The sequence below is a fragment of the Dendrobates tinctorius genome, unplaced genomic scaffold (assembly GCF_039654945.1).
Source record: "Dendrobates tinctorius isolate UK_male_01 unplaced genomic scaffold, ASM3965494v1 ptg000149l, whole genome shotgun sequence".
Classification (NCBI taxonomy): Eukaryota; Metazoa; Chordata; class Amphibia; order Anura; family Dendrobatidae; genus Dendrobates; species Dendrobates tinctorius.
The window spans coordinates 1,888,051-1,912,807 of NW_027361816.1; the positions used below are offsets into that span (position 1 = coordinate 1,888,051).

Genomic DNA, 24,757 nt, shown 5'->3' on the forward strand with positions numbered 1-24,757 from the left:
TCAGAATTTGGATTGGTAAGATTTGTATATATGATCACAGGAACAAACTTCACTGTTCTCTCTGTAGAGACCTTAATGGAAGTTCACGTCTCGGTGCACCCAGTAAATAAATACTTGTAAACGTGAATTTTATGACTGGGTGCAGCCCGACAAGCGACCTACAGCCGGGATAACACTCAGGAAAAGAACTGGCTCATTTACAGGCAATGTTTGCCCTGAACCACAGCAAACCACCAGCAATTAGCAAGTATCCGTCTAATCCAGAAAAAAGAGAGCCCTACTGATTCAAACAAGCAAGGGCTACCCAGGTGACGTGTTGGGCAACACAGAAATCGCAGAGACACATTTCAATATTGGATGTTGGAGCCCGGTCAGATGCCTCTCACAAAGCCAAACCAGATCTCACACTTTGCACTGATGAGGGGCAGTACCCAGAAACACAGTGTCAGCAAAATGAGATTTTGGCTTTTATACAAGGCTTGTTGGAGGGTCAATATTGACTTTTAGGATTGCTACTTTCTATAGGTGGCACTACAGTTCTAGTCCTCTTCCTCTCTGAAGAGACAATTTGAATATTGCATGAAATGATTTCTTATTGGTGCCGCATTTCAGACTGCAACAGAGTCGCACGCATTTCCAAATTTGTTGGATTTTCTATCGATGATCGCACTTCACACATTTGCAATAAACTGCAATAAAGGTCACACGTAACAGGAGATTTGCATGTGACTTATCTGCAACTTGGCTGTTTTATTTACAGCAAAATCGGAGCTCAAAATTAGTCACGCGATAGAAAGCCACAGACGAGTTTTGTTGTGCAACTTTTCAGAAAACTGCTATTAAGTGTCATGTGACATTGTAGCCCTAGCCTATATTGTAGCCCTAGCCTAATACTGCACCCATATAGGTGCAGGGTTGTATCATATTAAGGATTACTTCTGTGGGAAAATACCTCAGTAATACGTAGCACAGCCGCACTGCTGAACTATGAATTTTACTTGTGCATATAACCACAACACTTCTAATATTGGAATTATTGACTTCATTTTGCTTTCAGGGCTTTACTGTTTATTTCTGAATATTGTCTCCAAATAACAGGAAATGGTAGAGAGAGCAGATAAAAGACAATATAAGAAAACCGCAGCTGTTTCCTTAAAATAGGTCACTTCATTCAGCGGGATTGTCACTTCCTCCCCAGGATACTTCAAATCTTGCAAGTAAACTACCTACAGTATATGTCCTGGGAAGAAACACAGTGCAAGACAGATGAAACTACCCAATACTACTGTGTAATAACATATACGATTTATGCTAAAAGTTCATGGAAGCAAACACAAAAAGTTTAGAAAAAAAATCTAAATCTATATAACCTTGCAACGATAGTAGAATAGCACATCCTGATACCGAGGTCTTTTTAGACCTCCTGACCCCATCATACATGTCCATGTGTAGTTCAGTGGCATGTGAAGGTGTAAGCTTCTCTCCCGTGAGAACTTATGAGGCTAACATTTAACATTCTTCTTTCCTGTGTCATTCTTATGTGTACGGGCACCTTTACAAGGGTTTCCGGGGTTTTAGTAAAGTTGGCAAAAATAAAATAGAACAAATAACCATGATCGGTTGACTCCCCCCATGACACCAGTGTTACCCTTCCAGGGTTCCTCGCCGGTCCTGCAGTGATGATGTCCCATCCATCGTTCACATGACCAAGTAAATCCAGTCAATGTACCCTGTGGTCGTGTGCCATACAAGCAAATGAGACCAATGATTGATGTGAATGATGGATGGGATGTCATCAATGCAGAATGGATGGGAACAAGTTGGTGCTAGATCAGTGTGGGGGTTAATAGGTGGGTAGTTCGGATCTCTTTATAGCGTTCCCTTCTTGACTAAGTTTCCTAAAATTCATAAAAAAAACCCTTTATAGCTGTCCATAGACAGATATCCTGGATTTACACCTGTTTCCCCATGTTAGCGGCTGTAGTGATGTCTGGTAGTTGAAATACTATCCATGAATATGAGTGATCGTTATCACAAATCAGTTATCTACGAACTACTTTCCCCGTGTACCCAATAACATTTTCAGCTACACTAGAAGTGTATGCAATTTCAATAGAGTAGAGGATATATCCCTGCCAGACTTATGGGACAGCGGCTTATGTGCTGGAGAGGCAAAAGATCAGATGGGCTGCAATTTAACCTATCTGTCCCCTGCTGACACACTGTCCCTACACCCATCAACACTAACAAGTGACAGCAGCATCTGGTTCAAAATATCAACCACTATATCACTGGACACAAGTGTTAGGCTATGTGCACACTTTGCAGATTCACCTGCGTTTTTTTCCGCGCGGAACCGCAGGTAAAGTGACCTGCGGTTTTCCTGCGGTTTGGTCTGCGGTTTTGCCCTGCAGTTTCACACCTCTACTATGTTAAAGGTGTAAAACCGCTGCGGAAACCATCCAAACAATTGACATGCTGCGGTTTGTAAATCGCAACAAAACTGCGCGGAAAAAAACGCACCGTCAGCACAGCGTTTTTGAAAACCCATAGGGTTTCATTGTAGCGTACTTGGTCTGTGGAACTGCTGTGTTTCCGCAGGGCCAAAACCACTGCGGAAACGCAGCAGAATCCGCACTGTATGCACATAGCCTTATGGTCAGCGGAACACGCTAAATAAAAATATAAATAAAGCGTGTTCGCCACCCGGGGTCCACCGTGCGGCAGATGTAGAAACCGCTGCTAAAGAGGCAGAGCACAAGGACGGTAATGTGCACAGGGTTAAAGTGCACCTGGTGCACAAAAGCAAGCTCTGTTGTACTCACAGAGCTGCAAGCATAAGCATATGTAAAGTAACGCTGAAGCAGTCTGTTTCACACACAGAGCTGCAAGCAAAACACATATACAAAAACACTGAGTCTGTTTTAACTTCACAGAAGCTCAGCGTGACAGACGTGGTATAGGGTCACAGGAGTCGCCAAGAGTGACAGGCCTGACTCCGACTAGACCTACCAATAAACGTCTGACGCAGTGGCGTTGCAACCGCGAATGCAACTGCAGCGCGGCAGGAACAGAACCGCAGGAAAAGCACTGCAAAGACGCTGGCGCAATGCAGGGCGCAGGCTGCTGCAACAGCTAGAGACTGAATCCCACACACTCCCACAGACGTATTATCGGAGGGAAGGGGTTTCTTAATGAGTCAGTCACCAGTCCAAGCATCCATCACCATACACACAGCAGCAGCATGAAAATACTAGCGCATGGCGGAACAGCCATGCGCACTTTTTATAGCGTACGGGACCTTCCGGAAATCTCCAGAGCCCAGAGCAGAACCAATGAAATCAGGAGCAGGACCTGAGCACCTGACTCCTGAACTCCAATGAGCGCTCGTCCCGTGAGCATGCTCAGAAGCTGGGAAAAAGGACTTAGCCTCTGGAGATAAATGTGAGCATCTGGGTGGCTGCATAGGCATAGAAGGACCCAGATTCCTAACAACAGGTCACTGCTTGCCCTCAAAGAAGAGAAAGAATGCCATTAAAGAGCTTGTCCTAGGTCCTATCTTCAGGATATAACTGCTCCCCAGCCTCCGTCCTTCTTGCTTCCATGGGGCGGTGAGTTCCTAAAGATTGACAGTTTGGACTGGCGACATGGTTTCACCGCTGACCCAAACTGTGCACTCTTCGATGCTGTACGAAGAAAACTTTGCCTTTGCAGCACTGGAAGAATGCAGGGGCAATAAAACTGGTCAGATCCAGTGATCCATCCAGCTTCTGAGCCCCTGTTGGTAGGCACTACAGCAAAGAGTTTGCAAGCACTGCTGTGCTTCTTGCCTAGGAGACCATCCACCTTTGGTAGACTACGGCGATGGCCGGCAATAAGCTGTAAACAATAAAATTAAAAAATCTCCCTGTTATTGAGAATGTAGATGATTCTTCGTAAAAGGTCAATTGCAAAGGTATTTGCTTTTACAAGCATTTTTGCATTTTTTTCCCTTTTAAGGAAATGAGAAAACAGCTTTAAAATCAAATATGTCCAATATAATTATAATCCCAGTTCCCAACAATTTGTGACGCTATGTAAAATGTAAAGAGAACAAGTATGCTATTATTTGGAAATCTCTTATGATCATATTTTATTCACAGCAGAACATAGATTACAGATCAGAAGGTGAACGTTGGACATTTTCTCATTTCACTTGAAAAACTTAAAGGGAAAGCCTATGAGCTGCGGCCACCGCCATAAGGGTCTTATCTAGAGCATTCTGTAATGCTGTACATAAGCCCCCGATATAACATGAAAGATAAGAAAAACGAGTTAGAATATACTCACCTGGGGGTCCGGTCCGGTCCGATGGGTGTCGCAGTCCGGTCTGGCGCCTCCCATCGCCTAGAGATGGCGTCCTCCTTCTTACTTTTGCTGCGGCTCCTGCACAGGCGTACTTTATCTGCCTTGTTGAGGGCAGAGTAAAGTACAGGGTAGCACGGTGGCTCAGTGGTTAACGTTGCAGCGCTGGGGTCCTGGGTTCGAATCCCACCAAGGACAACATCTGCAAGGACTTTGTATGTTCTCCCCGTGTTTGTGTGGGTTTCCTCCGGGCACTCTGGTTTCCTCCCACACTCCAAAGATATACTGATAGGGAATTTAGATTGTGAGCCCCATCGGGGACAGTGAGGAAAATGTGTGCAAACTGTAAAGCGCTGCAGAATATGTTAGCGCTATATAAAAATAAAGATTATTTATTTATTATTATTGCAGTGCGCAGGTGCCGGACCTCTCTGACCTTTCCCGGCTGCTGCGCACTGCAGTACTTTACTCTGCCCTCAACAGGGCAGATAAAGTACGCCTGCGCAGGGGCCGCGGCAGAAGTAAGAAGGAGGACGTCATCTCTAGAAGATGGGAGGCGCCGGACCAGATCGCGATACCCACCGCAGCGGACCCCGCCCCCCAGTGAGTATGATCTCACTTGATTTTCTTATCTTTCAGGTTATATCGGGGGCTTATCTCCAGAATTACAGAATGCTGTAGATAAGCGCCAGCTGGCGGTGGCCGCAGCTCATAGGCCGAAAATGGGGTGACAGATTCCCTTTAAATCATGTAGAAATTGATGGCAGGAACATGTCCAAAAAGTAGAAACAGGCCATGTCTACCATTGTGTAGCATCCCATCTTCCTTTCACAACAGTCTGTAAACTCCTGGGAAATGAGGAGACCAATAGCTGGAGTTTTGTGAGAGGAATGTTGTCCCATTCTTGTCTCATGTAGGATGCTCACTGTGCCACAGTCCTGTGTTTTGGCCAGATTTTTTCATTTCATAATGCACCAAATATTTTCTATTGGTGAAAGGTCTGGACCGCGGGCGGACAAACTCTTCAAAGCTATGCTGTGGAGATGGATGCAGTAATGGATTTAGCATTGTCTTGCTGAAATATGCAAGGCTTTCCCTGAAATAGACATTGTCTGGATGGAGCACATGTTGTTCTAAAACCCCTATATAATGCTCAGCATTGATAGTGACTTTCAATATGTGTAAGCTGCCCATGCCATAGGCACTAATACAACCCCATACCATGAGAAATACAGGCTTCTGAACTGTGGGCTGATAACAAGCTGGATGGTCCCTCTGCTCATAAAGTTGTAGGACACGGATCCCTGGTTTCCATAAAGAATTTTAAATTCTGACTACAAAACAGTTTTCCATTTTGCCAAAGTCCATTTAAATGTGCCCTAGCCCAGCTAAGACAGCATCATTTATGGATGTGTTGTTATATGGCTTCTTCTTTGCATGATAAAGCTTACACTAGCATTTGTGGATTGCACAACAAATTGTCTTCACAGAATATGATTTCTAAAAGTATTACTGAGCCCATGCTGTGGTTTTCACGACCTAAAAATCACGCCTGTTTTTAATGTAGTTCTGCATCAAGAACTGCAGATCACGACAAACCAATATTGACCGTCGGCATTTTCCCTTCAGAACACATGGTTTTCTACAGAATATCTGAATCTTTTGATGATTTTATGTATATATGATGTTATGCATTGTTCCACAATTATTCGAGGTAGTTGTACACAGATTGATGAATATCTGACCATATTTGCTTCTGAGAGGCTCTGCCTCTCTAACATACTCTTTTTATACACCATCATGTGACTTAGCTGAAAATCGACCCTCCAGCTGTTTTTCATTAGTACCACTTACTTTGCCAGCATTTTGGCAACCCTGTCCCAACTTTTTTGAGATGTTGCTGACATCAATTTATAAATCAGTTAATTTTTTCAAATGAAATGGCAAAAAGTCTCAAGTAAACGTTTGATCTGTTTTCTATGTTCTGTTGTAAATAAATCATGGTTATAAAAGATTTCCAAATCATTGAATTTTTTTCTTTTACATTTTATACAGCGTCCCAACTTATTTGGAATTGGGGGTTGTAAATCGTAATATTGGATGAGCTGCTTTATTACTACTGTTTTGAACCTACTTTTTTTATCTAGAGGATGTCAATGTCAGGTTGGTACGTAGCAGGAATTTGGGGCATCAGACACACAAGTTCCTTTTTGAAATACGGAAGGACCTTTGTATGTAACCGTTTCTAGGGCACACTGGCAAAATTAATACAAGATAAAAAAAAAGTTGCAATGATATAGAAGCACATACAAGCTGCATCAATGTCTACATTGTTAGACTTCAACTTCATTGTGACTCCAATTATCGCATATGACACAAAAGCTCGCATTCATTGCACTGTCCTACTAGTCAAATAACATGTCCACCCGGCCGCCCTGGAGCCATCAAATGTATTTGCAGATCTGTTAGTCATGACACTTCCTGCTCATCAGTGGACAAAAATGAGATTTATTTCCTCTTTATAGGTTTCCACTGATGATGATTCATTATTGATATACACGCAATGAGTTGTTGCCGCTTCAATGAAGTTTATATTAAAATCAGAGACTTCTCCTTTGATGTGCTCAGTAGGTATTTAGTATAATAGTTGACTATAAATACCCATGTCCTCGCCTTAAAGTCACGGACAACATCAAAATCTTAAGATTTTAGAGCAAGAAATGTACTGTAATACAAAATTCTTTATTTTCACAGCATCATGCAGTTCCCCATATATATATGATATATCCAAACCTTGCACTGATATGCAGTGTAAACAGTAAAAGAAAAAAAGTTTTGTTCCTCCATAACTAATCACAAACCTAACAGAAGTGCTGAAGCTGCAAAGTCAACCACTTCCAAGATGTTTAAAGTCTGTGACGGATTATTTTCCCAATATCCTGCAGTTTATCTCTGTTGTTTCCAGGGTGTATGGTCATAATTTATATCAATATATAAACAGCGAACAAAACGTAAAACAGGCAAAAAGTTCAGGTTCCCCATAACTAATCACAAATCTGCTAAGTCAACCACTTTGATGATGTTTAAACTCTCCTGGAGACTTCTTTTAATGTGGAGCTGTCTAAGCAATAATGGAAAAATTTGTTTCCCAAGCACTTATTCTGGGGCCTATGGTTCCAAAGTGCTGGTTACATACCCTCATTTAAAACAGGCGGGTTTCAGAAGAATAGGACAGATTGACGCCTTGGATAATGTCATAGGACTGCTAAACCACTAGGCATGCAACAAATAAGAACTGCTGGGTTATAAACCTACAGTAAAACATGGTGGGGTCCGTTGTCCTTATGTACAATTTTGGAAATTGCCTTTGTATTTAATGAGATATTGATAAAAAATCTTACTTTTCAGAGGGGTGTATTCACTTATGCTGAGAACTGTATTTAAAGCTAACAGGAGAAGAGGGAATATGGCTCCTACAGTCTATAAAAACTTCCCTATATGATATGGTGTTAAAAATGTTGATGGCCAGAAGAGCCAACAACTTCTTAGACACACCCTTTAATCTTAGAGTAGGTAATCCATATCAATATCAGGTGTAAACATTGAACTGAAGGTGCATTGTTCAGTTTATAAAAACTAGAGTAAATAAAGGGAACCTGTCACCAGAAAAAAAATGCCATTAACCTGCAGATATTGGCTTAAATCTGCAGGTTAATAGCATTACAAACTAAGAGTCATGTAAACATTCAATATATGAAATTTTGTTTCAGCTGCTTCCTAGAAACGCAGATCAGCTCATATTCTGGAGAGTATGATCCTAAGGATAGGTCTTTAATATCATATATTTAGAGAACCCCTTTAACAGTTTAGTGTAGTTTATGGGTTTTTCCGAGTTGACAGAGTCTCTTTCAGAGCAGAGCCAGCTATATAGATAAATGTATCTCATGCGCTAAGCTGGCTCAAGTATATTATAAGTATGGAGGTTAGTAACTGGTCTGCATGTATCGTCACCCTGGGCCTAGATCACTCTGCCCTCCGATAAGCACATCAACCTTTACAATTGGATCCTATTTAAAAAGATGCTTAGGGAATTGTGTCATTTCCTTATCACCCAAGGTATAGTCTTTATTCATAGATTTATAGATTTAATGTTGAAAGAAGACACAAGGACGTCAAGTTCAACCTTGATCCCGAGGAAGGCAAAATCCTCATGGGGGATGCACTAATAGCCCATACTAAGGGGAAAATTCCTTCCCGACTCCACTTACAGCAATTATACTAGTTCTCTGGATCACGAACCCATCACTGAAGCTAGGATCCATAACCTGCAATATTATATTCTTTCATCCAGACCATCCTTGAACTTTAAATTAATGCTAGGGTTAAGCGTGATCATACAGGATTTATACATCCTTAAGCCCCTCATACACATCAGAATAATACTGGCAAAACCCACCAATATTGATGGGGTCGACGTACAGTCTAACGTGTACGGGGGCATGGGAACATTTATTGTTGGGAAAAATCTCAATCCTGCGTGTCTCATTTCAGACTGCTGATCATATTGTCTTCCGGATATAAGCTGCTGTCAGACATATCTGGAAATTGGTTTCTCATGCACAACACCGGACCGCTTGGCTGAACGAGTGCTCCTGTGTTTGGGAGAGCCGGCCGAGATGGCTTCCGGCTGAACGAGCAAACAGCCGTCTAATGTGTATGGCCGGCTTTCGTCCCGTAGAGTAGACACATACAGTCCAAAGAAAGTAGGAGTTGATTCATTGCAATATAAAAAAAAATTGGAGTAGAGGAAATCTCATTTTTTCATTTTGGACTTTAACACGGTAAAAAAAAAACCATGATGCACAAAACTGACTGTAAATGTTAGAAATTGCATTTTTAAGATTGCGGCAATATAATTTTATATGGACTATACTGAAATAACATTCCTTAAAACTGTTTCTTCAATTTGGATTTCTGCCTCACAGGACGGGGTCCTTGTACATGAGCCCTTAAAGGGAATTTGTCACCCTTTTTTTGGACTATGAGCTGCTGGCATCGACATCAGGGGCTTATCTACAGCATTCTGTAATGTTGTAGATAAGCCCCCGATGTAACCTGAAAGAGAAGAAAAAAGAGTTAGATTATACTCACCGGGGGGCGGTCCGGTCTTAGTCCGATGGGTGATGCGGTCCGGCGTCTCCCATCTTCATACGATGCCATCCTCTTCTTCCCTTCTTGTCGTGGCTCCCGTGCAGGCGCACTGCTCTGCCCTCAACAGGGAGGAAAGAAGAGGACGGCATCGTATGAAGATGGGAGGCGCTGGACCGGACCGCGACGCCCATCGGACCGGATCAGACGTCGGGGTGAGTATAATCTAACTTGTTTTTCTTCTCTTTCAGGTTACATCGGGGGCTTATCTACAGCATTACAGAATGCTGTAGATAAGCCCCTTATGGCGGTGCTGGCAGCTCATAGTCCAAAAAAAGGGTGACAGATTCCCTTTAATTCCAAAGCTGAAACTCATACATTCATAAGGTATAATCTGCAAAATGTCAACCATAGGTTTTCAATGTGGCCAGGCGATGGTCCATGCTGAAAATGACATTTCTGGCTCAAGAACAAGCAGACTAACATCACTGGTATCAGTGTAGTACAACAGTCTGGTTTTCATCTTAGATGTGGTCGGAACAGACACAACAGTGGTTTTGCAGTGAGAAAGCAACAAAGGTTCATAGGAGAAGAAACAGCTATTTGTATTGGTATGACTATTCACAAAAACCACTGCGGTGCTGGGATATTTCTGTCTATGGTCACTCTGCTTCCACACCAAATTCAGAGCTTAGCCTCCCTACCCTAGCATCAAGGAGACTAAGGACCTAAGACAAAGAAAACCAGAGAGAAATATGATGTATGCCACAATCCATACATGAACAGATGGTTCAGACTAAGTTGATATGTACACATTGCGTCATTAAGACACCGACAGCCCTGGCGAAGCCACTTTAGGAAAGTGTCGGCGTTAGTTTTCCAGAGTCGTCTTCACCAGTGCGGACGCTGGTGGCAGCTTTCACTCTGTAATGTTTGGCATAGAGCGAACATGTAACTTATTTTAACAGCTTAAGGGTGTGTGCACACGCTGCAGATTCTGCTGCGGTTCCGCAGCGGATTTGGCCGCTGCGGATCCGCAGCAGTTTTTGCTGCGGTGTACAGTACCATTATTCCCTATGGGAATTAAAAACCGCAGTGCAGACGGTGCGGATTATTCCGTGCGGTTTTTCTGTGGATTCCGCTGCGGTTTACCCTCTCCTCAATTGAGGAGATGAAAAACCGCAGAGCAATCCGCAGGTAAAACCGCAGGTCTTTTGAGCTGCAGATTTACCTGCGGATTTTACAAAATTCGCGCGGCCAAATCCGCACTGCAATCCGCAGCATGTGCACGTACACTTAGGGTTTCAGTAGGACTTTTTATCTATGAAATCATCATAACCCTAACAAAATATATTCACAAGATTTCGAAGTGGTTTTCATATTACTCTGTGGTTCTGGTTCAGTAAGAAAAAAACCCTACAATGATCAATGAAATAATTTTGAAAGGGACAAAAGTAATTTTCAATTTAAAATTTAATGGATATCAGCTCATGAGAAGCTGACTTTGATTTTTAGTTTTTGAATTTTGGTTCAAAAAGAAAAAAAATAAAATAATGAAAATGGACTAGACAAAAATTATATCACCCTAAGGCTACTTTCACACTTGCGTTTTTTGCGCTGCGCACCGTGCGCAGTGCAAACGCACATAAAAAACGCATCATGCGTTTTTGTGCGTTTTTTGCGTTTTTGAGTGCGTTTTTTTGCGCTGACGTGGGCATTATCATGCCCACGTCAGCGCACCCATAGGCTATAATGGGTGGTTGGGTGAAAAAAAAAAAAGCATTGCGTGCGCATGCTTTTTTTGGGACAAGTCGGATGCACAAAAAATGCAACAGGATGCATTTTGTGCGCCCGAGCGCACACTACAAAAAAACGCATGCGCATACAAACGCGTACAAACGCATGTGTATGCGCACCCATGTAAAGTATAGGGAAAAAAACGCATGCATTTTTTTGCGCAAAAAAACAGCGCAAAAAACGTAAGTGTGAAACCAGCCTTAACTTAGTATTTTGTTGCACAACCTTTTGAGGCAATCACTACAAACAAATGATTCCGGTATCTCTGAATGAGACTTCTCTACCTGTCCACGGGTATTTTGGCCCACTCTTTTTGAGGTGCTCCAGCTGTGTCAGGTGTGAAAGCGCCTTCTCCAGACTGTTTCAGCTCCTCCCAAAACCATAAATAGTATTTGTATCAGGGCTCATAGAACACCACTTCAGAAGCATCCAATGTTTTGTTCTTGGTCATTCTTAGATGTTTTTAGCTGTGTGTTTTGCGTCATTATCCTGTTGGAGAACCCATGACCTGCAACTCATACCAAGCTTTCAGACATTTCGCTCCAGAATACCTTGATTGTGCATGGTACAATGAACTGATTCAAGACACTCTGTGCCAGATGCAGCAAAACAAACTCAAAACATAACCAAGCCTCATCCATGTTTCACAGTAGGCACAATGTTTTTTTTTCTTTGTGTATTTCATTTATGCATCTGTGAACATAGACCTGATGTGAGTTACCAAAAAGCTCCAGTTTTTTGTTATCAAATTTTCCTAAAAACATGAAAAAAATTGACTTGTCAAGGTACCGTATTTTCCGGCGTATAAGACGACTGGGCGTATAAGATGACCCCCAACTTTTCCAGTTAAAATATAGAGTTTGGGATATACTCACCGTATAAGACTACCCCTCTTCCAATGCACATATGGAAAAAATAAAAAAAAAATCAGATTTGATTTCAATATGGTAATTTTAATTCAAATGCTTATGACATGCAGGTACTCAGGTACGGTACTTAGCAGGAAAAATGTCACTTATAAACATAAGGCTGTTTATCATCAAACATGTATAATATAACAGTGCAAGTGGATTAAACTTTTCCTAATTCACGCTAAAGTTGAAAGGAAGGATAAGACAATAAACTCATGGGAGCTGCCATGCTGTTTGTTTTTTAAGCTGTCAACCAAACTGGAACTGATATTGATAGGAGGAAGATAAGAAACAATAAGACCGGGCAAATCAAGTTAACAACGGCCATCCTAACTACAAGCTACGGTACTGTACTTTTACAGGTTTTGCTGGCGTCACAGTTTCCATTTTAAAGCCTTCAAAATCCTCCTGTTCGTCATCTGATATCATAAGTACATCAATGACATCTTGTGATACATCTGTAAGGCAGTCATCGTATGGATTGAATTCCGTATCAGATGGTGTGGGCTCAGCTTCGGCTTCCTCTTCAACAAGTAGTCGTCCTCCATACCATCTTATGAATTTGATATGCCCCACTTCTTGAAAGACTTGATGACGGTTTCTGCATCAACATCATTCCAGGCTTTTATGACAAACTTGCACAAAACATCCAACTGTGGAGCACGCATCTTTCCTCCTTTTGTGAATGACTTTTCGCCGCTAACCATCCATTCATTCCACTGTTCTTGAATGCGATCTTTAAATGGCTTGTTTAGGCACACATCCAGTGGCTGTACCAATGATGTCAATCCTGCAGGAATCACTGCCGCATGTGTATTTAGCTTTGCTAGCCTTTGCTTTGTGCTGGGAGTTAAATGAGCCCTGAACATATCCCACACCAGTAGACTACAGTTTTGAATAAGTCCACCTGGTCGCCTGCTCCATACATTATCAAGCCATAGCTTTACCCCATACATTATCAAGCCATAGCTTTACCCCTTCCTCATCCATCCAGCCTTTTTCATTCACATGTACAAATCAACCAACAGGGAACTTGAGTTTCGGCATTGTTTTTCTTTTAAAAATAATCATTGGTCTCAGTTTGGCGCCATCAGCTGTGCATCCTAACACCACTGTAAAACTGGACTTCTCATGCCCCGTTGTTTTAATTAAAATTGTTTTTTCACCTTTTTGATGGACAGTTTTATTTCCAATCATATCAAAATTCATTGGAGTCTCATCCATATTTCCAATATTACTTAACGGATAGCCATGTTTAGTGCGCTGCTTTATTACGTATCGATGGAAACTATTTAGCTTGCTATCAAGATCTGCAGGTAATTTTTGGGCAATTTTTGTCTTTTGCCTCAGTACCATATTATGCCTTGCCATAAACCTAGTACACCAGGATACAGTAGCCTTAAAGCTGATGCTGTGATCTGGGTTAGATTTGGCCCACTGAAGTGCAAACAAACGTATTTGATTTTGTGTCACTACATAACCGTTTTGGCGAGGCTCATTCACCATGTCTGCTACGTTTTTCAAGTTCTGGCCAATGTGGGGAGCCTCTTCTTAATGCACACTTACCCCTCGGCATACTCTTTAATTCTTTTTCATTTGCTTTCCAGTCCCGAACCATCTGTTACTCCATATTGTCTTGCAACAGTGCAGTTATTATGTTCCATGGCAAAGTTTGCAACTTTAAGTTTAAAACTGGCTTCATATTTCTTTCTTCTTGCTGGTTGAGCCTTGATGGGGTTTAGACTGCTGGACATTTGTATTGTACTGTATGTACTGGTGAACAGGTAGAGATACTGGTGATGTACTGGTATCCAGCATACAACAGCCAGCCAATGTACCTTACCAGTGATTGGCCGGCTGTTGTATAAATCCTGCTTGGATTAGTCAGCTCTCCCTGCCTGTCCAGCCCCTCAGTGCCCAAGATAGAGCGCATCCCCTGTACCTATTACTGATACCTCCAGAGAGCGCTGTGTCCAGAAAAACACCCGTCTGCGCTCCATCCTGCCCAGCCCCCTCCCAGTCCCCAAGACTGCATCCCTTGTACTTCCAGCGTGCCCAGAAAACCATGCCTCTTTTATCCATCTGGCCCGCCCTTGTTTCTTTGCCTCACTCGCTCCTCAGGACTGAAGTGGTAGAGGCGAGCATGTGCACGATCCAAGTGTCAGAGAAGATACAAGGGCAGGACAGACAGATGAAAGAGGCGTGTCTTCAGGGCACAGCGCTGCTCTCTCCATACCTGGGACGCCAGCAGCTTGTTTCCCCGGTAAAGTGCCCCCTCGCCGCTCCCCCCCACTGTCACGTGCCCCGTCCTGAGTGACACGGCATGATCCAGGTTGGATCTGACAGAGTAAATGCACAAAGTAACCTTTTTTTTCCCTTGGCTGTGTGCCAAAGGTGGTTTTGCCCCCGGTGGCCATTAGGGTCATTGCACTGTGGTGATTTCAGTTGTAGTTTTCCCCTCGGTGGCCATTAGGGTCATTACACTCTGGTTACCTTAGTTTGTGCACGTAATTATGTTACAGGTGTGAGTGCTCTATAAGAGAGTATTAGGTGTGTCAATCACTGTTGGTGATAAAGTCTTCATTTGCAAGCAAGCCTGGGTGAAGGATGGAGCTAAAGGAGAGTCACGGGCGGCTCAGTGAGAGTCCAGGAGTGTTAGCTATGGTGTCTGCAAGGAATGCTGGCATGGCGTGGTGGAGTCGCAGTTATGGTGTCAGTAGGGAGTTTGTGCATGGATTGGTGGAGTGGCAGCTGCGGTGTAGAGTTGCACTCAAAATGCTGGACTTGGTTGCTGAGAGCTGGATCTCAAGCATGCTGGACTTTTTGGCAGAAAAGCTGGACTCGTTCGCGGGACTCTGTTTCTGGACAGTTGCACGCAGGTGTGGACTCTGTTTGCTCCAAGGCTGCACTATGATGCTGTGAAGGTCCGTTTCTGGACAGCGCACACCCCAGATGTCAGTCACGGTGGAGGAAAAGATGCACGCAGGTGGTGGGTTCTGTTGCTGGGAGCGTAAGCAACAGAGCAAAGCTAAGTGGTGTTGCCCTGTTTTGTCACTTTTCCTTATGTGTGTTTAGTGCAGTGGTGGGATTAGTTTCCGCACCGACCAATTCCCTAGTGAGGGTTTAGGTGCAGGGCGAGTCAGGGTTTTGAGGTTCCTGATCGTCGCCCGGTGCGGAACCGTTAGGAGTGTAGAGACACTGATTCAGGGGAGTGCAGGAGGTCTCCACTTCCCCGTTTCCCTATCGCAGGGCCACCATTGTTATTGTTGCCCAGGTTTTCCCCTATTCCCTTTGTGTTATTGTATTAGCTACCGGCCTGCTGGCCGTGTCACTCACGACGGGGCACGTGACAACCACCATATGTGCTGACCCCTCCACAACCGCCGTATAAGGCGACCGCCAACCGCAGACTGCTCCACGACTGCTGTATAAGGCGATACCGGCGTATAAGACGACCCCCGACTTTTTGACAGATTTTAAGGGGTTAAAAAGTCGTCTTATACACCGGAAAATACGGTACATTTTGTGAAATTCCAGTCTTGCGGTTTTAGGATTTGCTTATGCTTTTGCTTATGATTTTCTTTCAGCTTTGGCTTCCTTCTCAGTTGCCTTCGATGAAGTCCACTTTGGCCAAGCCAGCAACAGATGGTGCAATCTGACACTGATCTACCTTGACCTTGGAGTTTACCGCTAATCATTTTGGAAGTATTCTGAGCTCCTTGGTTACGATTCGTATTCGTATTATCCGTCTCTTCAATTTGTCATCGATTTTACTCTTGCGGACATATCAAAGAAGGTTGGCTACAGTCCTGTAGACCTTAAAACTTCTGAATAATATGTGCAACTGTAGAAAAAGAAACATTAAGCTGTTTGGAAAAGGTCTTACAGCCTTTACCTTTAACATATTTGTCTATAATTTGCTTTCTATTCTCCTGATACAACTCACTCTACTTAGCTTTCTTTGGGCAATGTTCTGTGTGATACACAGCATGATACTGAACAGAACAGTGACTATTTTTCACCCTATATACTGTATAAGCACACTGATTACAAGATTGTAGACCCCTGTGATGATGCTAATTATAGGACACACCTTAAGGTACTGTCACACTAAGCGATATCGCTAGCAATATCGCTATAACTTGTGACGTTATAGCGATATTGCTAGCGATATCGCTATGTCTGATACTTACCTACGACCTGCTCCCCCGCTGGTCATCGCTGATCGCGCGAGAACGTCCTGGACCGCTTCTCGTCGTCAGCTTCCTGCGGCGCTTCCTGTGGAGAGACGAGCGACGAGTGTGGAGCCGGGCGGGAGGACGCAGGATCGCCTAGTGTGACAGGTAAGTAGCGACCCCCGTCCCCAGCGATGTCGCTGGTGAGATCTGCCTGTGTGGCAGCTCACTAGCGACCACTTAGCGATGTACCAGCGATCCTGACCGCGTCATATCGTGGTCGGGATCGCTGGTACATCGCTAAGTGTGACAGTACCTTTAGTTTAGCATTTCCCTATAGCCAAATTATTTTCAATCTTTTCTAAGGGTGCCATCAATTTTGTTCACACCATTTTTATTAGTTTGATTTTGTAAATATTTGTTGAACCGCAATTCAAAACAATGTCTGATTTTCATTAGTTAATATTCAGTAAATGTTGTCAGTTTCAAGTTAATTCGGTGACCATTGTGGGCTTTTCCTACTTTACCAGAAGGGTGCCAACAAATTGTTTCCACGTCCAGGGAGATTAGCTACAGTGCCACGGGTTGTAAACTTCTTGATTATGTTGCGCAAAGTGGACAAAGGAGCATCTTGAGATGGACTTATAACCTAGAGATTGTTGATATTTTTCAACAATTTTGGTTCTAGAGGCCTCAGACAGTTCTCTGTGGCACACACAGACACACAATGCAAAGATTGAGTCAACTTTTTATCTGGTTTAAGGTGTGATTTTCATGTTGCCCACACCTGTTATTTGCCACAGTTTGAACAAGCATCACAAAGTTGTTTACTCACAATTTTGAACAATCAACCATACTGCAACATGAACCAATTTTCAATAGAAAGCCTGAAAATTTCACTTTTCTCACTCAGTCCCATCCTCAACAAACCTTAAAGGGGTTGTCCAAAACGCAGACAACACTTTCTTACTCATCATATTTCCTACTTATAAAATAATAACAGCTATCTGGACAATCCATTTAACTCAACCTCTCCAGATCCGAAAGCCACAGCAAGGCTCACAGATGAGAATGAGGCCTGCCTTGAGAACTCTTGCTTCCAGCTTCCACATAGGCTACTACCATAGTGGCCACTGAAATCTTAAGTCCAGGTCTGTTTGCACGATAAGTCTGGGTTCACACAAACGAAAATTATGGTTCATATACAGACCGCAATACCTGATCCGGTAAGGGTATGAGAAACCTGATGGCTTCCCCCACCCCAGGGACCTGGACAACATTATTTAATTTATGTAGAATATCACGAAAAAAGCTGCACATACCTCTTTATGAAATCAGAGGGATATGGAGATATTAAGCCCCTATAAAAGTCTAAAAGCGGCATTACAAGATCATACAACTTAGAGGCTGAGGTTATAAAGCTGTGATATGGTCGTGTGCAGCCACCTTGATACTTGGCATCCCTCTCTCTGGTGGTCTGAGCACTTGAATGCAGATAGAAGAACTTAATGTTCTCGCGTCCCACAATAAGAAGGTATGTCTGCTCTGGGTACAATGAAATTATTATCCAGTTTACTTCCATTCTGTATGGGCATCAACTCATCCATTGTAAGGTCAAATTCACCTTTAATAAACCATATGGAAAGTCTTTAATGAAAAAAAATTATAACAGTAGATATTGCAGGGTGGTTACGTTTGTATTGATTCTGACTGTTTGCTCAAAGCCTACGTACATTGCACCAGCTAGAAATGGAAGGAGACCTTTGAGCCCATAGCTCCTTTGACTCAGGTGTTATAAATAGACATTAGTAAAGTAATACTTCTGTAAGCACCAAATCATTTTTATGACCTTGATGAGGGACAGCAGAGTGTCCTACTGAACGTGACCTGAATATACAGATATGATCTGATATACTATAAGGAATATTTACTAATATTGGTGCACCGATGTGGTGGCATACGCCATATACTGAATATTAACTGGCTACAATTCGTTACTGTAAAATAGTGGACTCCTGCAAGTCAGAGTAAAGGCTTCATACACAAGGCTTTGTCATGGGGCTTCATCTACGGGATTGATTTCCTGTTGTGTACACTTCACACATGCTTGAGACACTGCACACCAACAAGAGACTACAGATTAAAGTACGACTTAGCGTATATGAATGACGATACAGGTTATGGGCATTGTATTCTGTGGTGGGACGCTGATCCGGTGAACTAGTCTTATGCCGTATGTGGAATAGGTAAGGAATTTTCCCCTAGTTTGCAGCAATTAGCATCTGTCCCATCTCATGGGGCAAGTCTTCTTCTGCATCAACTTGTTTGGATATGGGTTGAACTCGATGAATGTACCTTCAACCTTAAAAACTGTGACACTATGATATTAAGAGATACCCTCCCAAATGTGATTATTGAGTGATGATATAGAATTTTATATGAAGTAGACATAATTATATCTCAGAGCGACCTTATCAACTCAATATGTTAAATCTACTAGAAAGATTTGCTAAGGCTTCATATTACAAAATTAAAGCACCACTCCAGAGGGGTTATTTTTGTAACCACTGGAGTGGCCCTTTAAATGTACGCCCCCTGCCCCAGTTCTTATACTCACCTTCCGACGTCTTCACTTTTTACCAATGCCACTCCGGTCCCGCAACACCATTTTGTGACAGTAGCTTCTCACTGTCCGGAAGTCAGAAGCTACTGTACGTCACAAGCACTCAATACAAGTCTATAAGAGCCAGAGCGAGGACAGAACAAGGCGCTCATAGACTGGTATTGAAAAGTAACCTCCGACGAGCTCCAGCAGAAACCGGAGCGTGCCGACAGGTAACTTTTCACCGGAGACGGACTGAAGTGGCGCCCGAAAAGAATGAAGAGGATGACAAATGAGTATCAGACAGAGGGAAAGGGACTTACATCTAAGGCACCACTCCAGCGGTGCAATAAAAGAAAATGTTGGAGTCATGCTTTATGGATATAGAATTTTAAAGCACAGTGGAGAAATTATTTTCTACTGTTACTGAGTTAACCAAAACCTGTATTTTGCATGCAATCTGTAATCGCTTTATTTGAAAACTACTGTCTGTTACTCTTTCCCCCAAAGAAATCAAAAATGGGAAAACTTTTAATTACATTCACATTTTAAACAGTTTTGGGCACCAAATACCCAGAGCATTGGCTTATAAGTATGGTTCAGTGGAATCAGGTGGAGTCCAGTTATTGCAGCTGTTGTATGGACACTAATATGCCACTACTATATTACATCACATAGAAATGGGTCCTGACAGTTGTTCACATGGTCGGAATGGGATTTGAGAGGAGCTTTTAGTTTAATTTCATGCTATAACCTCTGGTGGCGGCTACCACCTGAGACGCTGTAATGGATAACTGACCCAAATTTTCCTGCTATAGATTATTGTATAGAATGTCCATAGTTTTAAGCAATTGAAACCCACTTGCTCATATAAACACGTTCAAGAAAATGCTGTAGACTGGTATCATCAGTGAGAAGCAGTTTATTAACTGCACACACACATTCTGTACGTCTATGTCAGAGCAAATCACCAGGGAACATTACTCTTCCGATGGACATCCTACATACTGTTTCTACAATACACAAAGCTTCCTCCAAGACCCCACATCTCACCATGTTTATACTGAACCTTAGATTACTCTTCATACTCACAAGTCTTCGGCATGAAAAAGATCAACCTCATTCTATTAACGGGGTGAATACAACAAAAGATAAATGGGAAAGTTGACGTTACGCTCTCGAAGATTCCATACCGGGATTCTGCCTAAAAAGCTGTAAAACTGAATTGAGACCTGGCTCCAACACATCCATTGACTTAAAAAGGATCCGGTCACCAGTTTTTAGTATCTGAACAAGTACCATCACCTTTATCAGCGCCTGTGCTGCATTCCACAAACTTGTACAGTATCTCCTGACTCCCCCTGTAATCCCCCAAAAATATCTTTTGAATTGCTCTGGCGCTGTATGTAAATCTGGACTGTCCGATGGGTGTCATTGCTGTGGAGTCTGTCCATCTCCAGATCCTAAAACATAACTTCACATGCCCGCGGTAGGGCAGAACAAAGTGCACCGGATAAGCTTCGACACAGGTGTAAGGAGGAAGACCAGGCTGCGGGTACTTATGCGATATCAGGTCCGAAACTGTCGAGGCTTCACCCAGTGTTGCTGGGGGAAATAATGGGTAAGCAGACAGGACCCATGACCTGGTGAGAGGGGGCGTGGTGAGACCGGGGAGAGAGCAGGAAGCGCGGGCAAAGAGTCCAGTTTCCCGCCGGAAGGGAGAGGAAGCAGAGGTGTACCATGCTCAGGGGCGAGAGAAAGAGTGCAGAGCTGTTCTCTGAGACAGGCTACTTGAGGACCCCCAAGAGTCAGTGAGCGCGCAGAGTGTCGGGTGCTCAGCCAAACAGTGTGCGATGCTCGAATTGAGAATTGAGTGCCAGGTGCAGGATCGAGAGGTGCGTTTCCCCTCCTTGGTCCTTGGCAGGCGTGCAGCGGAGCAAGCACCGATCAGAGAAATCTACAGCACTTCCCATCTTGGCGTTATAAACGGATGGACTAGGGGCTCAATGGGCACCGGTGAACGCCCGTTGCTGCCAGAAGCTGGAGCGTCTGTTGGCAAGTAGCGCCTGAGGTCGCCGTGCAGGCCGCTGCCGGTATTACAAGTCTCATCGGACTGCATGCGATTAAGGACAATGAAGTCACGATAAGTGAAGTTTATTAATAAGACTGTTGTGTTATATCATAATTCTACTGTTAATTAACTGTTATCTCCCTGCAAGGAGTTCACTATTGTTATAAGTTAAACCACACTGTGTGGTAGCCCTTGTTCTGCATCCCCTGCGTTACTGCATTCGTCCACCTGCTTACACAGGCGCGAGATTTCTTTGTGCTATGTGGATGACCCAGGACGCGTCATCCACATCAAAGCCAGAGGACGGCGTTTAGCAAAAGAGTGGAGGGACCATCGCCACAGCAATGATGTCCATCGGACTGGACCGTCCGGAGTAACATACAGTGCGGTAGCAATTCAGAAGGAATTTTGGGGGGTCGACAGGGGGGAGTCAGGAAATAATATACAAGATTGCGGAATGCGGCAAAGGCGATGATAATGGTGGCGGTAATTGTTCAGACACTAAAAAAATTGGTGACGGGAGCCTAATACATGAAGCTTAGAACTCTGAACCTTTCCAGTGGTGTTCGCCTTTGCTGTCACAGTAGACTATAGGATGGTGTCCGGGTAAAAAAAAATAAATGGACTTTACCAGATTTGAGGTCAGACAGGGGGTGAAAATTTCATATTTTAGCTTCTGTTTACCTCATTCTAGTGAATTGATGCGCGGGGGTACCATTTTTTGGATACGTAGACTGAACCCCCAAATGGAATGATCAATGGAGAGCAGAATTAATCATACACAGGTATAATATCTTACATATAATGATAAATAAGTTTGCAGATCTTCTTAAAGGCTTCTTTGTGCAATCTTTCATTATGGGACATAATAGGGCAGTGTTGGACAGAGCTCACTCATTCGGCTTTGTAGTCATAGCCAACAATATGCATGCAGCCTTAAACAGCCATGCCTGTCTTCCTCTCTACATTATATTTGTGACTTAGGAAATGGGACATTTGGAGCACAGTTGCATGCCAGGATGTGACTTGAATACATAAACCAGTGTCCGTACAATAAATCCCATTCATAGGAAAAGAAAAACAATAAATGTATCAGGAAAGTATAGGTGGAAGAAGATAAAACTTCAAGCCATGAAGTACATGAGACCTCACGCCTGATACATGTACAGCAGCTGGTAGGGTTACAAACAAGATTATGTTGTAAGTCACCAATGGGCAGCTTCCGCCTCCATCTCTATCTCTTCATATAAATTGTTTCACCCCCCTCGGGGCGACTGTCTGGGGAGTCCACAAAATCCTACTATCCTTACTCAGTAGTGTTAAACTCAATTAAATCCACTTTTAGGAATTAGGGCAGCTCAGACTACTCCACATGATGTATTACAGCCTATAGATCACTGAGCCTTGGACTGTGACAGCTGATCTTAGTGACCACAAAGGAGGATGCAGCTGTTTTTGTTCCCAAGCATTTGTTTTATCCACATGTAGGGACATAGCTTTACAGTATAAACAAGTCATATTGTCACCAATATCTGCTGTAAGAAACTAGTAAATGGGTATTACGACTCATGCAGGCGACATGGACTCTCGGTCCAACAAAACACTGAATCGTTCTTGGACCAATATTATTCTACTGGGCCGTGCACTTGTCCGTTTTTTCCTTTTACAGAATCAGAAAAATATGGCAGCATGCACAATTTGAATCTGATATTCGGACTGCACTCGGCCATGAAATTCAATGAGTTCGTGGAAAACATCAGACTGCACTTGGAAGGCATCAAAGTGCAGTGCGATTTCATGGATTGACAGACTGGAGACATTTTTTTTTCCCCATCTTCTCCACATTCCAAGTAAATCGGATCACTGTACGATCAAACTCTGGGATGAAAGAAAATTCACTGCTGTGACCCTAGTCTTAGAAGACTGAATTGATTCTCCCTCGGAATCCTGCCAAAAAGTGGTCCAAAAAAATTGTATACAAGCGAAAGCAATGAACTCTATGTACAGTTATCATTCATAACTTTCCACACACACCTTTTAAGATTCAAGTTTTATAAGGCATCGGACACATGTCACTAGATTGCAGCTTCTGACATCCATCAGGATTTTCTGTATGTTTATAGTGAGAGCTAAGCACACCACATAAAATAACACGGGATATCAATATCTAGAAAACACCAGGTATTCAACATCATAAATTACAGCCCAAAATACATACAACAGATACAGCACTGAATCCATAAGCTGTGTGCCTACATGCTTACAGCAGACACAGGGTAAACAATTGTATCAAGCTGCATCTCCTCTGATACATTGCTGTCTACAATGTGAGCATGTTTGTAAATATGGCCAAATCCAGAAGTGTCAGCGTGGGAACCCCACTACTCACATAGTGTTTGGAGGGATTCCTCCTCTTCTGCACATCCTGGACACACACATCCACCACCCCATAAGACATCATGTTGGAGAGAGGGTGCACAGATAGCTGAAGGCTGGAGCTCTCTAGGAATATGACATTATTGCTGGGAGCTGCTCAGAAATAGAAGCATGGACAGGAAGCTCACACACTGGGGTTGCTTATGGTGCCATGTGCTGCTGTTGCTGCCTGGATTCAGGGAAGGAGCAGGGCAGGAGCAAGGAGCTGGCTGCAGGAGCTGGCCTGGCTTTGTAGGCACAGTGTTGGTCAATGTGCCATGTGCTGCAGAGGGTGGTGATACCAGCAGGGGATTCTCAGCTGTCCTTGTGTCTCCCAAGACTGCTCCTGATCTCAGCTCCCTACCCTGTGAAGCCTGCTCCCCGCCCCCAGCCTTTCATATGTGTGACCCTCCTCCACTCCTCCTGTATGGATAGAGCTGAGCATATCTGTACAGCAGCAGTCACAAGTGGGGGCCACTGTCATTGCATTATGATTTCTCATCTATCATCACAGCAAATGCAATGAAACCAATGCAATGCATTTAGAAACATAGGAATATAATTCTGCAGGAAGCACAATAAGAGGAATACAAATTGGAGGGAAATTCTACCCATATAGTCTTTTAGCTTAAAAGAAATGCATAAATGCAAGTTAATTTAGTATGATTCTTACAATCTCTTCTCATAGCCTTGGTATCGTTAGTAGATATTGCAGGGCTTGTACTTCAAGCTCCTTGCACTTGGCCTTCAGACCCCACCAGCAAGATACAAACTGAGAAACGAGGCTGAAGTTGGTTTCTTACTCGTCCAGTTTCTTATTCGGAGCTGAAGTTGGTTTCTTACTCGTCCAGTTTCTTATTCGGAGCTGAAGTTGGTTTCTTATTCGTCCAGTTTCTTATTCAGAGCTGAAGTTGGTTTCTTACTCGTCCAGTTTCTTATTCGGAGCTGAAGTTGGTTTCTTACTCGTCCAGTTTCTTATTCGGAGCTGAAGTTGGTTTCTTACTTGTCCAGTTTCTTATTCGGAGCTGAAGTTGGTTTCTTACTCGTCCAGTTTCTTATTCGGAGCTGAAGTTGGTTTCTTACTTGTCCAGTTTCTTATTCGGAGCTGAAGTTGGTTTCTTATTCGTCAGTTTCTTATTTGGAGCTGAAGTTGGTTTCTTACTCGTCCAGTTTCTTATTCGGAGCTGAAGTTGGTTTCTTACTCGTCCAGTTTCTTATTCGGAGCTGAAGTTGGTTTCTTACTCGTCCAGTTTCTTATTCGGAGCTGAAGTTGGTTTCTTACTCGTCCAGTTTC

General features: G+C 43.2%; 1 protein-coding gene across 3 annotated transcripts in view; it reads right to left on the reverse strand.

Moving 5' to 3' along the window:
• SH3PXD2A (SH3 and PX domains 2A) overlaps positions 1 to 23,833 on the reverse strand; it is a 378,257-nt gene extending 354,424 nt beyond the window's left edge. For all 3 annotated transcript variants that reach the window (XM_073546581.1, XM_073546582.1, XM_073546580.1), the window contains exon 1: positions 23,438 to 23,833. In XM_073546581.1, coding sequence (XP_073402682.1) covers positions 23,438 to 23,509 — 72 coding nt within the window. In that variant the 5' untranslated portion in view covers positions 23,510 to 23,833. The remainder of the gene's footprint in view (positions 1 to 23,437) is intronic.
• Between the last annotated feature and the right edge of the window lie 924 nt (positions 23,834 to 24,757).